The sequence below is a fragment of the Lissotriton vulgaris genome, unplaced genomic scaffold (genome assembly GCF_964263255.1).
Source record: "Lissotriton vulgaris unplaced genomic scaffold, aLisVul1.2 SCAFFOLD_490, whole genome shotgun sequence".
NCBI classification, from domain to species: Eukaryota; Metazoa; Chordata; class Amphibia; order Caudata; family Salamandridae; genus Lissotriton; species Lissotriton vulgaris.
Genome location: NW_028240828.1, coordinates 80791 through 95236, shown reverse-complemented (window position 1 = coordinate 95236; position 14446 = coordinate 80791). Strand labels below are relative to the sequence as shown.

The 14446-nt window shown below is 49.3% G+C and overlaps 1 protein-coding gene across 1 annotated transcript in view; it reads right to left on the bottom strand.

Moving 5' to 3' along the window:
* The window catches only part of LOC147672519 (serine/threonine-protein kinase LATS1-like), a 118020-nt gene that overhangs the window by 35078 nt on the left and 68496 nt on the right, over positions 1-14446 (bottom strand). The window contains exon 4 of the mRNA XM_086947974.1: positions 7017-7123. Coding sequence (XP_086804100.1) covers positions 7017-7123 — 107 coding nt within the window. The remainder of the gene's footprint in view (positions 1-7016; positions 7124-14446) is intronic.

The following is a 14446-nucleotide window of genomic DNA, read 5'->3' as shown; positions in this document are numbered from 1 at the left end:
TTGTATTTGAACGTGTCCATCATCTTCCTAGACCTACCCAAGGTTTACAAAAAGGACCCGGAACAACCTCCCAACCTAGAATAACAGCGACGACTGACAACTTGACTTGCTGCTCCCTGATGGCATTCGGATGTCCCACAAAACATTTGTTGCAGGATTTTGGAGACTTGCTTGGTGCTGAGACAAAGGCAGACATCATACGGATCCGTGACCAACATCTGTTTCCTGCAAGTGCAGCATGGCTATAGACCTGTTGTGGGTGTGGGGTGGTGGAGGGGGGGGGGGGGGGGGGGGGGGGGACACGAACAAGTTACTTACCTTCGGTAACGATATATCTGTAAGAAACAGTAGTCAGTGTTAGATTCCTTACCTTAGAATATCCCCAGGTGTCAGTCTGGATCCGGAAACTTTTGCGTAGCAGTACCCCTGCGCGTCGGTAGGCGGCGTCTGCAGGCGTCCCCTGCGGCTCCGCGTCCGTCGTTGGCGTCGTGCGCTGTGATGACGTCGCTGGAGTATATAGAAGCCGCCTCAGCGCGCTGACGTCAGTTCTTTGCACACAGCTTTTCCGCGCCAGAACACGCAGAGCCATGTGAGAACCAACACTGGTGCCATTTGAAACTAGGGCCCTGAAAGGGATGTCCTTAACCCTAGGTATCAGTTCGCAGAACGGGGAGGATGGGTGGGGCGGTAAGGAATCTAATACTAACAACTGTTTCTTACAGATATATCGTTACGGAAGGTAAGTAACTTGTTCATCTGAAAGAAACAGGTTAGTATTAGATTCCTTACCTTAGAATAGATACCCCAGAAATACCAACCCCGGTGGTGGGTCTGCGAACAAATACAATCCTACACCAGAAAGTCCTGGAGGACAGAACGGCCAAAGAAGCCATCCCTCCGGACTTGACTGTCCAGGCAGTAGTGCCTCGCAAAGGTGTGCAGCGAGGCCCACGTAGCCGCCTGGCAAATGTCCCGCAAGGGGACTCCCCGACCCAGGGCAGTAGTAGCCGCCGTTGCCCGAGTGGAATGGGCCCTCAGCCCAACAAGAGGCTCCTTCCGAGCCAAAGAGTAGCACGCTTTGATGCACAGAACGACCCACCGAGAGATGGTCCGTTTATGTACCGCCCGTCCCTTCTTCGCACCCACGTAGCCAACAAACAGTTGGTCATCCACCCGGAACTGGCGTGTGCGATCCATATAAAATGAAAGCGCACGTTTTGGGTCCAGACGATGGAGCCGTTCTTCATCCTTTGAAGGATGCGGAGGCGGGAAGAAGGAAGGGAGGGTGATGGACTGCCCGATGTGAAATGCAGAGACAACTTTGGGCTGGAAAGAAGGTCTAGTTCTCAGAACCACCTTGTCTGGATGAATGGACATGAAAGGATGTTTGACAGAAAGAGCCTGGAGCTCACTCACCCTCCTGGCAGAGGTGATGGCAACCAGGAAGGCCGTCTTTAAAGTCAGGAGACGGAGAGGACAAGAGTGAAGTGGCTCAAAGGGAGCACACAACAAGAAGGTTAGAACCAGGTTCAAGTCCCACTGAGGCATCACAAACGGAACAGGTGGATACATGTGTGTGATGCCCTTCAAGAATCTCAAAGGTTGATCAGGTAGCCTTAGAAAGGCCGAAAGGGCAGAAAGGTAGCCCTTGATAGTGCCCAGAGCAGAGCCCTGCTGGGCAAGAGAAAGAAGGAAGAGAAGAACCTCAGAAAGAGGGGCAGAGAGAGGATCCACAGCCTTTGCTGTGCACCATGCCACAAACTTGTTCCACCGACAGGCGTATACCGATTTCGTGGAGGAACGCCTGGCTGCCAGAATCACATCACAGACTTCAGGAGGCAAGTCAAATGGCCTCAACTGCCACCGCTCAATCTCCACGCATGGAGGTGGAGGCTGGACAGGTTCGGGTGGAGGACCGTCCCCTGCTGCTGCGACAGAAGGTCCTCCTGAAGGGGCAGGCGGCTCGGGGGACCGACTGACATGCTGAGTAGCTCGGGATACCAGTACCTTCGAGCCCAGTCCGGAGCCACAAGGATAACTTGGGCCCGGTCGCGCCTGATCTTCTTCAGCACTCTGGGCAGAAGTGGTATAGGCGGAAAGGCGTAAAACAGACCGCAACTCCACTCGTGCCGAAAGGCGTCGCCGTGCGAGTGCCGTCTTGGAAACTCCAACGCGCAGAACTGATGACATTGCGCATTCTCTTCTGTGGCGAATAGATCTAACCAAGGCTCTCCCCATTGCCGACAGAGGCCTTGCGCCACGTCCGAGTTCAGACGCCATTCGCGATCCATCGAGCACCGACGGCTGAGTTCGTCCGCCCTGGCGTTCAGAGAACCTGCCAGGTATTGAACCGTCAGAGTCACGCCCTGACGTTCCAGCCATTGCCAGAGGCGCAGAGCCTCCTGGCAAAGGGTCCACGACCCCACCCCGCCCTGCTTGTTGCAGTACCACATGGCGGTGGTGTTGTCCGTGAACACCTGCACTACACTCCCGCTGACAAAGGGGAGGAATGCTTTCAGTGCCAAACGAATCGCCCGGAGCTCCAACAAGTTTATATGGAGCCGGGACTCCGCCGGTGACCAGATGCCTCTGATGTCTGCCGGGGGAAAGTGTGGCTCAATGGTTAGAGTGGCAGACTCTGATGCAGAGGTCTAGCTCGGGACGAGGGTTCAATTCCCCGCCTCGGCAGTTCTTGGGCTCAAAATTCCACGGACCTGATAATTCTCGCCTCGGTGCCTATTCTAATCATGAGTCCCACTCTGCAACTCTGGGCAATAGCTTGCTTAATTTCCACAACGGCCCCCACAACGCTAAGGATGCCTGGCCTTCACCCTGGGGGTTCCCAGGAGTGGACGCCTCACAGGGAAAGCCAGGACGGCTTCCACAGCGGTATTCGTACAAGTACCTTGAGACCCTTGCGGGTGAGTAGTGCGCTATACAAGTATCAATTTTTTTTTACATCCCTCTCCCAGGTGGCCTCCCCAGCCCTGGAGGGACGCGTCCGTCACAACAACGTGCTCCGGTTGGGGAAGGGAGAGTGATCTGCCTCTGACCCAATCGCGGTCCGTAAGCCACCACTGCAGTTGTCTTGCAGTGCCCTCCGATATCAAGACATGGTCGGACAGATTGCCCTGATGCTGGGCCCACTGAAACTTCAGGTCCCACTGCAGAGCCCGCATCCGCCACCGGGCGTGATGCACCAGAAGGATGCAGGAAGCCATCAGCCCCAGCAGCCACAGCAGCCACAGCGTCAACCTGACCGAAACCCGGGATAACGGCTGAAAGATGGGAATCAAAGCCTGTATATCCTGGACTCGCCGTTCCGGAGGATAGCCCCGAAACTGCGCCGAGTCGAGAACCGCTCCGATGAAAAGGAGCTTTTGAGAGGGACACAGGTGTGATTTCGGCACATTGAGGGAGAACCCCAGCTCGTGCAGGAGGTCTGCCGTCATCTGAAGGTGGTGGACGACTGTCTGGGGCGAGCCCGCCTTCAACAACCAGTCGTCTAGATAGGGGAAGACTGAAACCCCCAATTTGCGCAGATGAGCTGCGACCACCGCCATCACCTTGGTGAACACCCGTGGGGCGCTGGTAAGGCCGAAGGGGAGCACGATAAACTGAAAGTGCTCGTGGCCTACCGTGAACCGCAGGTAACGCCGGTGGGCCGGCAGGAAGGGGATGTGAAAATACGCATCCTGCAAGTCCAACGCTACCATCCAGTCTTGCGGGTCTAGAGCAGCCAAGACCTGAGCTAAAGTCAACATCTTGAACTTCTCCTTCCGGAGGAAGCCGTTGACGTTCCTTAGATCCAAGATAGGACGTAGGCCCCCTTTGTCCTTCTTGGGTACCAGAAAGTAGTGGGAATAGCAACCACGTCCTACTTCTGGCCCAGGAACGCGCTCGATGGCCCCCTTGGCCAAGAGGGCCGTAACTTCCTCCCTCAGAAGTGTCAAGTGGTCCCCCGACACACGGTGGTTCTGCGGTGGCATGGCTGGAGGAGTTGTCTCGAAGGGGAGGGAGTAGCCCCTTCGGACGAGCTGCAGCACCCACCTGTCCGATGTTATCGTGCGGCAGTGGGAGAGGTGATGGCGAACCCTGCCTCCCACCGGCGTCACATGGGCCTGAAAGCACAGACTAGGAGGATTTAGTGGCAGATGCTGCGGGGGGAGGTGTGGCCTGACCTCGCCGCTGTCCCCGACCGCCACCACGGCGGTTTCCACGGCCGCCACCGCGTTGATAAATCTGTTGCGGCGCGTGGCTGGCAGCACGTGTGGGACCGCCCCTTCCTTGGCCACGAAAGGAGCGAAACGAACCCGTTTGCTGGCGCTGGGTCGAGAGACCTAAGGACTTGGCCGTGACCCTGGAGTCCTTGAAGCGCTCCAGCGCGTGGTCCGCTTTGTCGCCAAATAGGCGACTGCCATCAAACGGCATGTCCATTAAGGCATTCTGAACATCAGCCGAGAAGTTGGCGGATCTCAGCCAGGCGTGGCGACGAATCGCCACCGTCGTGGACATCGCTCTGCCCAGCGAGTCGGTCGTATCAAGACCACACCTGATGGAGTATCTTGCTGCGTCTCGGCCTTCAATCATAGCCATGCCGAGCTTAGCCCGTACCTCCGGCGGGCATTCAGGCAGCAGGTCCGCGACCGTATCCCACAGAGAGTGGGTGTAGCGGCCCAAGAGGCACGCGGTGTTGCAAGACCGCAGTCCCAGACTCAGGGACGAGAAGACCTTTTTGCCATACTGGTCGTACCTCTTTGATTCCCTGTCGGGCGGGGCCGACGGGAATGCGGTCTGGGAGGTGGAGGCCTGGATCACCAGACTCTCAGGGGTGGGGTGGGTGGACAGAAACTTGGGGTCGTCCGAACACGGACGGTGGCGTCTGGCCACGTTCCTATCAACAGGCGAACCTGAAGCTGGCCTGGACCACGTGCCCAAAAGAACGTCAGTTAAGGCCTCGTTGAACGGCAGCAGTGGCTCCTGTGGGCATGACTGCGGTTTGAGTACCTCAGTGAGGATGTTAGTCCTCACGGCCGCGACGGGGAGCACAAGGTTTAAGGCCTTGGCAGCCCTCATCAACACCACTGAATAGGCAGCCCCCTCCTCCGTAGCCACGGTAGGAGGCGAGACAAAACCAGGGTTGGGGGAGTCATCCAGACCACTGGCGTCACCCAAGTCACCTGTCCAGTCCATGTCGTACTGACACTCGCGTGTCAGAGGGTCCTCAGACCCCTCCCACCCCTCTCCGTATTCTACATCTTCACCATACTCGGAATCAACAATGTAGACCGGCTCCTCGGGGTTCACAGGCCCCATCGGCGTCGAACGACGCCGGTCCGACTTCGTGTCCGGATTCGGAGAGGGAATGGGGATGGCGCCACCCGGAGCCGGCGCCGGGGAACCGGCACCGCGCGGGGGCGGCGCCAGGGGTTGCCCCGATGGAATCGGCGCCGGAGAGGCCGGTTGACCAGCCGGCGTCGACCCCGAGGGCCCCTGCGGCGCCGGGCTCGGAGCCGTCGGCGGTGCCGGAGCACCCGCCGGCGTCGAGGCAGGGTCACCAGAGCCGCTAGGGCCCCCGGACGGGTTCACAGGGCCCGAAGGCGCCGCAGAACCTGCCAGAGGAGAAAGAGCCCTCATGGCCACGAGGAACGCCTCTATCTCCTCAGGCGACGCGCCTTGCCCAGGGACCGCAGGGTATGGAGCAGGCTGCGTCGGCGACTCACGCAGAGCCGCGGGGTGGGGCCACCTGAACCCCCGGCCGCATCGCGCGAGCGTCGGGGGGTACGATGACGACGCCCCGACTTTTTGTGCTTCCTACCTGAGGAACCAGAAGAATGGTGACGACTCCCGGAGCGCCCATGACGGCTCCGCGACCGCTCCCTCGATCGCTCCCTTGACCTCCGGCCGGACCGGGACCGCTCTCGACGCGGGGCCGACACCTGGAGCTCGAGCAGCTTGCGGGACAGCTCCCGCCTAGCTTTATTCGTCAAGATCCGTGACCGACATCGTTCGGTCACAGTCGTCACAGTTCTTAAAACGGGCATCCTACCGGCACCGTAGAAGATTCAAAAGATCAAAAAGATCAAAAAACTTGGTCAAAAGACCGGAATACTGCTCTTCGGATCTGCGCTAACTGGCGCGGAAAAAAAAAAGAACTGACGTCAGCGCGCGGAGGCGACGTCTATATACTCCAGCGACGTCATCACGGCGCACGACGCCAACGACGGACGCGGATCCCCAGGGGCTGCCTGCAGACGACGCCTACCGACGCGCAGGGGTACTGCTACGCAAAAGTTTCCGGATCCAGACTGACGCCTGGGGATATTCTAAGGTAAGGAATCTAATACTAACCTGTTTCTTTCAGATATCCCTGCCCACTGTCACTGTAAATGGTGAAAGAATTTGTAAAACCCTGAACAAATTGGAAACCGAGGCCCATGTCGAAGGGTCAGCAAAAAAAAGGAACTGCCACCAGCACATGGCACTTATATGCATCTGGAATGTCACATCCAGACAATTTGTGGTTTAGGTCGTTGGCACCACCTGTCGGCGTATAGGAGCTATTGCAGAGGTTTCCAGGTATAGTCTGGTGCCTAGGGAGATGGTGACGAATATGCAATTAGAAGTCTCCATCAGAACAGATGTTTCTCTGTGTTGAACTTAGACTGTGGGTCTTTTCTTGCTATGATGAAACCCATAATTGTGCAGTTTCAGAGTCCATAAAGTTCTTTAAGTATTTCTTGTCTCAATGTTGAGTTTTGCAATAATGTATCTGCATCTCATTAAATGTACTGCTATTTTAAAAGGTATTTTCCATTGCGTATTCTAAAATGCCCTCAAAAGTTTGAATAAACTGAGGATTAGCAATTCGAATGAATGTGCAGCATAATTAGGTGTGTGTTTGTTTTAGAATTAACAAAGTGTTACAAATGCCCACAATATAAATAAATAAAAATTAAAAAACAACAACAAACACACTGACTATTTGTCCCTTTTTGAATTAGAAAAGGAATTACCTTCATTTGTGTTTCTTGGGGTGTCTGAGCAATAAAAGGAGGATGTCCAACCAGCATTTCATAAAGGATAACACCTACACTCCACCAGTCACAAAGTTGTGTATAACCTGCAAAGAAAACACGTACCATGAATTGCAAGAAATGCTTCTACATGGCCATTAAAAAAATTAATATACCATTTACTTACTGGACTGCAACCTTTGTAGTGCAGAGACCACATTTTCAAAGTTTTCTTACCGTAGAGTAGCCATTTAACGATCAAGTGTACATTTTCAGCAATGTGATGTTAACACTATGCAAATAATATTTTAGGAACCATATTAATCAATATGTATGTAATACACAGTAAACCCATGTGAAGTAGGAGGGAACAAACACCCCGAGAAATCAGTAAATGTGTGTCTTTCATCACCAATCACCTCTGGCACCCATGTATCTCCCTTTACCCATGAGAACAGCAGGCGCATGCTGCTGAAGTGTCATTACCATCGTTGCTCATGAATCCCAATATCCCACTGCCTACCTTTGCTGACATTTCTGAGATTTCTCTTCTAGCTTTTGGAAACTGCATGCCAGACAGGAAAATGCATCTGTATATATATTCCATTTGGCAACAGTGTCATGTAACTGATTCCCCTTCAGCAGCGTGGTAGCCAACAAGTCATTTTGTAACATATAACTGTCTAGATGGTCTGTGCAACCTTACCACTATTGTTCCTCCTGTTACCCATCACTGAATGGGAAAATGGCATCTTGGAAAGAAAATCCGTATACGTTTTTTGTTTGATGCTTTTCCAGTTTATACAGCAACTAAATCACCAACATAAAACGTGGGTCATCCTCAAGAACCATTGGAGGGAGATCTGAAATGCACTGTGATATGCAGTCAGCTGTCGCCATCATGAGCTTTCTTTAGTTTTCAGATTCTAACAGTCTCTCTGGGATCTGTTAACCAAATCCTCAAAATTACGAAAAGTTTATTTTCTAGCATTTCCAGTGTGACTGCACTAGCTCACATTCGCTCCAGTCTCCACGACCCCATTAGCAGCAATTGCTCACTACTCTCAGTATTCGGGTCTCCTGCAGGCCTTGCACCGCCCTCAAAGCTGCTTTGAATGTTAGGTGGTAAGAACAGCATTTCCCAGCCTCATCCTCCTCAGGACCCACAGGTGTGCCAGGGCATGACACAATCCAGAATTCCCCTGCTTACCTCACAACTTCCACTTGGACCCAGATCATCAGGCAAATCCGGTTTCGCCTCTGCCCTTTTGTCACCCCCACGGGGACTCCTCCTCTGGTGCCACTGTCCTAGCTTTTCCTCCCCTCACCACACAGTGATCTCTAAGAGATTGTTCTCCACCCTACTACTTCACTTCTCCATTTCCGGCATGGTCTTAAGATGTCTCCTACTATTGGGCCAGGCCCAACGCTTGCGGCGTAGAGAGCTCTGAATTTACAATACTAGCACCACTGACATTTGACGTTCTGTTGCTCTAAGATTGGATAAACTAAAAGAAAGTGGGTGAGAGGGAAAGGAAGTTTGGGGCACAAGAACATGTTCTCTAAAGCAGGCGCACCTAGGCTAATTTGTTGTGACTGCTGGGCAAGCTCTAGTTTTTTCTCACTTATAGTTAGTGACTTTTTCGTAAATGTCAGCGATGAAAGGAAACAGATGAACAAACCTTTCATTAAATGCATTCTAAATTTTATACCCAGCTGCAATTGCCAGAACAACTTCATGTTTAGACGAGGCATTTATCCAGGTCTCAGTAACGAATAATATGTCAGGCCTTTCATCCCGGAGAAGATCATGGATGAATACTGCATGCTTCTAGAAACTGGTCCTCGGAAGCTTGTTTACGGTCCAGGGAAGACATGGCTTGGCAGTTCGGGCTGGACTGTTCCCATGAGGCACAGGGTCAGACTGATTTGCATATAGCCATGTCTGAACTGGGGTGGCAGAGTGAGCTAAAGAACGGTGATGGATTAAACCCAGATCTTTTGACTGGGTGTGAGTGTTTGATTGATTCAGATGCTCCGTCCATCACCACCCCCTTTTGTACCGCTTCTGGAGGGAACGAACATTGATCAGCCATGCCTTAATCACCTACTGCCATAGCTTTAGAGAAGCAGCCTGTGTAACTCTTAGTAGGGAGACTGCAGCTAAGCCTATGTAAGAAGGTGGACCTCCGGGAGAAGCAAAGACATTTTGTGGCCAGAAACAGTCTATGCTGTCTTACAATCAAAAGCTTGAAGTCCATCATGCTCTGCAGTGGACACCTGTCCATGAAATGATTAATTTACAAGTAAAAAAGACATGTGGAACATTCACCTACCCTCCAAATTTTCCCATCATAGTAGTTACACATTTTAAGCGAAAGATTGAGAATCACATTTGTAGTAAAGAAATCTCCTTTGTAATGTGATTAAAAAAGCTACAGAAAAAAAGGGTACAAGGATTGGTTTTAGAAAAACGGAATACCAAATTAAACAGTGGAACATAAAATGAGGGACTGGGGTGTGCAGGTGATTCTGAGGTGCTGGATTAATGGTGGCCTTAAAAGAGTAACTCATCTGCTGAGCAGCCTCTACACGAAGACTCTCACAGAAAAATAGAGGTGAACATAATTTTTTCTTTTATGATATATTTGGAAATTCAGAAGAGTACCCTCGGATCCAGTTGGATCCAACAGTAATATTGCAGCATCTAATAATTATGATGATCTTAGAAGGGAAAGCTAACCTTTTACTGACAAGGGGAGGAAAAAGAGGTTACATATTGCCAGATATTGTCTTCACAAGAAAACAACTGGGTTAAAGGTCGGTACATGCCATAACAGGTAGAAAGCATGCCACTTGGGCCACAAGTGAGGCAACAACATATTAACTTTGTTTTTTATTTATGAAACTTTGAACTGTTCTCCATCCACCTCAAATTAGTATAACAGTGGTAACTGGGCATAATTGATAATCTCTCATTAAGTGTATAGAGAAATCGAAGGAATTCATACTCTTCCATTAAGCATTTATTATTATAAACAGCGATATGTATAGCTGCATGCTACTGCACCATTTTACAGTGATTAGCATCGAGGTTGCATGGACTATTCCTTGGCATTCCAAAATTACTTGTGTTTATGATGTTTAATTGAAAATGTGTCTGGCTCCTGAAGTTTTCAATAAGGGAGCAACCCCCATAAGAGAACAAGCATTGGAATAGCCAACAGGTCTCACATTTGAGACCTTATAAGTATTTAGCAATACAGCACATTATACTGGGTACTACAACGTCTATTGTTTTTGAACACAGAAGCTTTGTGCTTAGAGCAGCGCTGAGATGTGGTAGGCATTCATTGACATGCACTTAGAAAGTAGTTGCATAGACGTTACGCCTAAGACGCCCCAAGAAGACAGACTATCAGGCACTGAAAGTGTAAACATGGCTGCACCAAAAAATAAAACATACAGACAGACTCAAAATTGTGTCCTCACACATGTACCACTCACGGGTTTATGGGGCTGCTTTCCTGTTTTCAAGAAATCCTTATTTTTTATGGCATGCTGGGTGAAACACAGCCTCTTTTTCGCGGGTAATAGCTCTGGGTGCTCCCTTCTAATCAAAAATATACAATATATGAATGAAATTTCGCCACATGCAGGCACCATTCGCTACTGATCTATCTCGCTATTCTGTACACGAAACCCACGTTATGCGTTTCAATATGGAGCAAATGGCAATTAAAAATAGGACTTTACTGCTGCTTGCTTTAGTGTATGTTCAATTTCGGATCACCACAAATTGTCACCGTCAAATGAGTCTTCAAGTGTAGCTGCACAGGTCTGAAGCCTGCCTTATAAAACTATGCAAAAGGGTTTGATGAGAGTAGCCTTGTCCTGAGCCTGTGTGCTCTGCATGCCCGACCATAAACGGTTCTAGGGCAAGGCAATGCTGGGGGAGGGGGTAGGGGGTGAAGACACAACATCTGGTTTGTGCTCAAGAACATACAGAATGCAGGAATTGGTGGCAGTAATTTACACCTTCCTGCCCTTTGGAGTTATTCGGCACTTGAACGGTGCAGGGTCGGGCATTGCTGTGGCATCGCCATACTTTTCAACATACCAGCTGCATGACCTTTGGAGCAGTCCTGAGGGTTGCAACAGAGACAGCAGTGTGATTTGGGGTGTCGAGACTGGCAGCCCGAGTGAAGCTATGAAGAAGTTACTCCCTTTCACGCTTTACAGATGGCAGGGGTTGGGTAACGTGCCTGGGCAAACTGCAATGTTGAAACAGTGGTCCTATTCCACCAGGGAAGGCTTTCTGCATTTTTACAGAGTGCGGACCAGGTGGAGGGAGGCGCGGGCTTCCGCTTGTTGTTCAGGCATTTCTAAGAGCAGAAGATAAGAAAATACCCAGAAAAAATAGAAAGAGGGAGCTCGAAAACGTAAGCTGCACTGGGTAGCAGCACTGAAAAAAGAAAGCACTGCTACCTAACAGGAAGGCAGCTGTGGCAGCTCGGCTGGACTGCAGATGATGTGGCTACCAACAAACACCAGGGCGCACACCTAGCACCCCGAGACACACCCCATTACTGTGACCAATAGATCAGCTGTGTTCTGAAAGTGAAGTCATGAGAGTGATCGTTTAAAAGCCTGCGCTCTGCGCCCTTCATCATCCCATCACAGCTCCTTAACTCCTACACCTGTTAAAAAGTGGTGGAAGTCACGCACCTTCATCTGTGTGCCTTTAGATATTTCTGCCAATCTGTTGCTGCGCCGGTATGCACAGCCCCCCGCCAGCATATGTGTTGCCATTCTGAATGTAGGTACAACCTGCAGCGGGGTGCATGCAAGCACTGGGTAGAGGCAGGCAGGGAAAACCAAAATGGACCAGCAGGAGTGGCCATATCCACCGATCTATTATCACCATCTCTAAAGTTATCTCAGACCCTATAGATTCACGTGAATACCTGGGACTCACAGCACGATTCACAGACAACCAAGTTTACAAACTACACACATTCTATCGCCCCCCCCAGGTAAAAACATATCTTTCATAGACCATCTACTGGAAATTATTACAACTAACTCAGAACCTCACTCCATGATATTTTCCTAGGAGACTTTAATCTTCGCTGGAACGACATCTAAGATAATCAGATCAACATTCTTAAAGAATTTCCAGCAGACCAATCACTAGTACAAGCATGTGTCCTACCAACACACTCCAAAGGAGCTACAATAGACTGGATCATCTCCAATGAATATACGATCCAAGCAATTTCAATCGTTCCGTGCGACTGGTCTGATCATCACATCCTTACTTTCCACATACCAGCCAAAAAAAAAGAAAACTATCTTGCAACCAATTAAACCCAAACAGTGGATGAGAGAGACGAGAAACCTGAATTTGGAGACTAACAATGCAGGTAGAGAATAAACTTCAACCCCCTTCTGATCTATCGGACGTTAGCGAGCTTACAGACCACTACAATCGTACGATATCTAAAATAATTGACAATGTTGCCCCCTTAAAACTTAAAAGAATACAGATCAAAGATAAAAACTCATGGTTCAACGGATCACTTAACGAAGAAAGATGTGAACTCAGAATAACAGAGCGAAGATGGAGACAACTCAGTCGTCCCCCCACTTAAAACTACTAAGAATGACCAGGAAAACCAACAATAAAAGCGTACGTAAATCAATAAAAGAATTTTTTAGAAATTAACTTGAAAACGTGAAGAACAGACCGAGGAAACTCTTTGATCTACTAAAAGAACAATCAAACAAATTAGCCAAAACCTAGATATTAAAATCTAAATCAGATCTCAACTGTGAAGATTTTTCACCATTCTTTACTGATAAAGCCAGCTCAGTGGAGAGAGAGCTCAAGAATAACACCGAAAAAGCATCAACCCTAAGAAATGATAAAGGGAGGAACAATACCCTACCAACACAAATAATGCCCAGTGGCCTACCTTCAAACTATATGATCAGCATGACATCACCAAAATAGTACTACCTCTGAAACCAAATAATCATTACAATGACCCTCTACCATCAAAATGCTGGCCCTACTGCAACCACATGGTCATTCCCTACTAGTCTAAGATAATTAATGGATCGCTTGCCCAAGGTTCAATTCTGGAATGCCTAAAAACAGGTCAGGTCATCCCTCTCCTAAAGAAATCTATGGAGAACCAATCCGACCCAAACAACTTTCGCCCAGTAACAACCATTCCCCTACTAGCCAAAGAACTCAAAAAATGTGCGCACAATCAACTAAGTCAACATATTACTGAATTTGAAATACTAAATGACTGTCAATCAGGGGTCAAATCAAACCACAATACGGAAACAGCAATCCTACACATAGTAGATGTTCTACGAGCACTAGACCGGAATTAAACCTGCCTCCTGATCTTCCTGGATCTTTCATCAGCATTTGACGCAGTAAACCGTCCTAAACTATTAGAAAGCCTGGAAAATAGAATGGGCTTGTCAGGAACGGTACTGAAGTGGTTCTACTCCTTCCTAGAGGACAGTTCGCATAGATCCCTGGTAAACAACAACCTATCCCCATCGTCTCCAAGCTATCCCCACCATCTCCAATTCAAATTGGGGTTCCAGAAGGATCAACTCTATCCCTTTCACTATTTAACCTATACGTAGTACCATTAATTGAGGTATTGCACAAGGTTAACATTTCCTTTCACATGTACACTGACGACTCCCAGCTGTATATCAATCAACCAATCACTGTATTTCTAAAGCGCGCACCATACCCGTGGGGGTCTCGGCTCGACAAATCTAAAAAATCTTACTTGACCTGCAGGTCGAGTGAGTAAAATTTTCTACTAGACCTAACATCAATGCACTCGACCCACAAATTGTTTGCATACAAATTTTCTTCAAACATTTTCAGCGCCAACAACCCAAGAAAACAAACATTGGCAAACCAAATTGTAAACAGCAAATTCATGGGGATAAAGATGCATGCTTTAAGACCTGTATCTATTTAGTGGGCCAGGTGTTGGATCATCGATAGACAGTTCTTTAAGTTGAAATAAATAAGTGCAGGTATTCACCACCACTAAACTGTGCACTAGCGGTGGAGCCAGGTCTAGGGGTGGGGTGAGAAGGCAAGCTTAGCATTTAAGGAATCTTCGTTCTCATTCTTTGTAGTCGTTTTATTAGCTTAGAAATTGCTGTCCACACTCATATGCTTTCCCCTTGTCACTGTGCTTTATCTCCCAGGTCTGCATTCTGCATTTCCCATTTGATATTTTACTGCTCTTCATATTTATCTCCACATCTTCATTTTCCGTCACATCTCTCATCTCTCACTGCTTTCTTTCTCCTTGCCTCTCTCCTCTCTTTGCTTCACTCTTCTTTCCATGTCTCCAAATTTGTTTTGTCCTTTTCTTTTC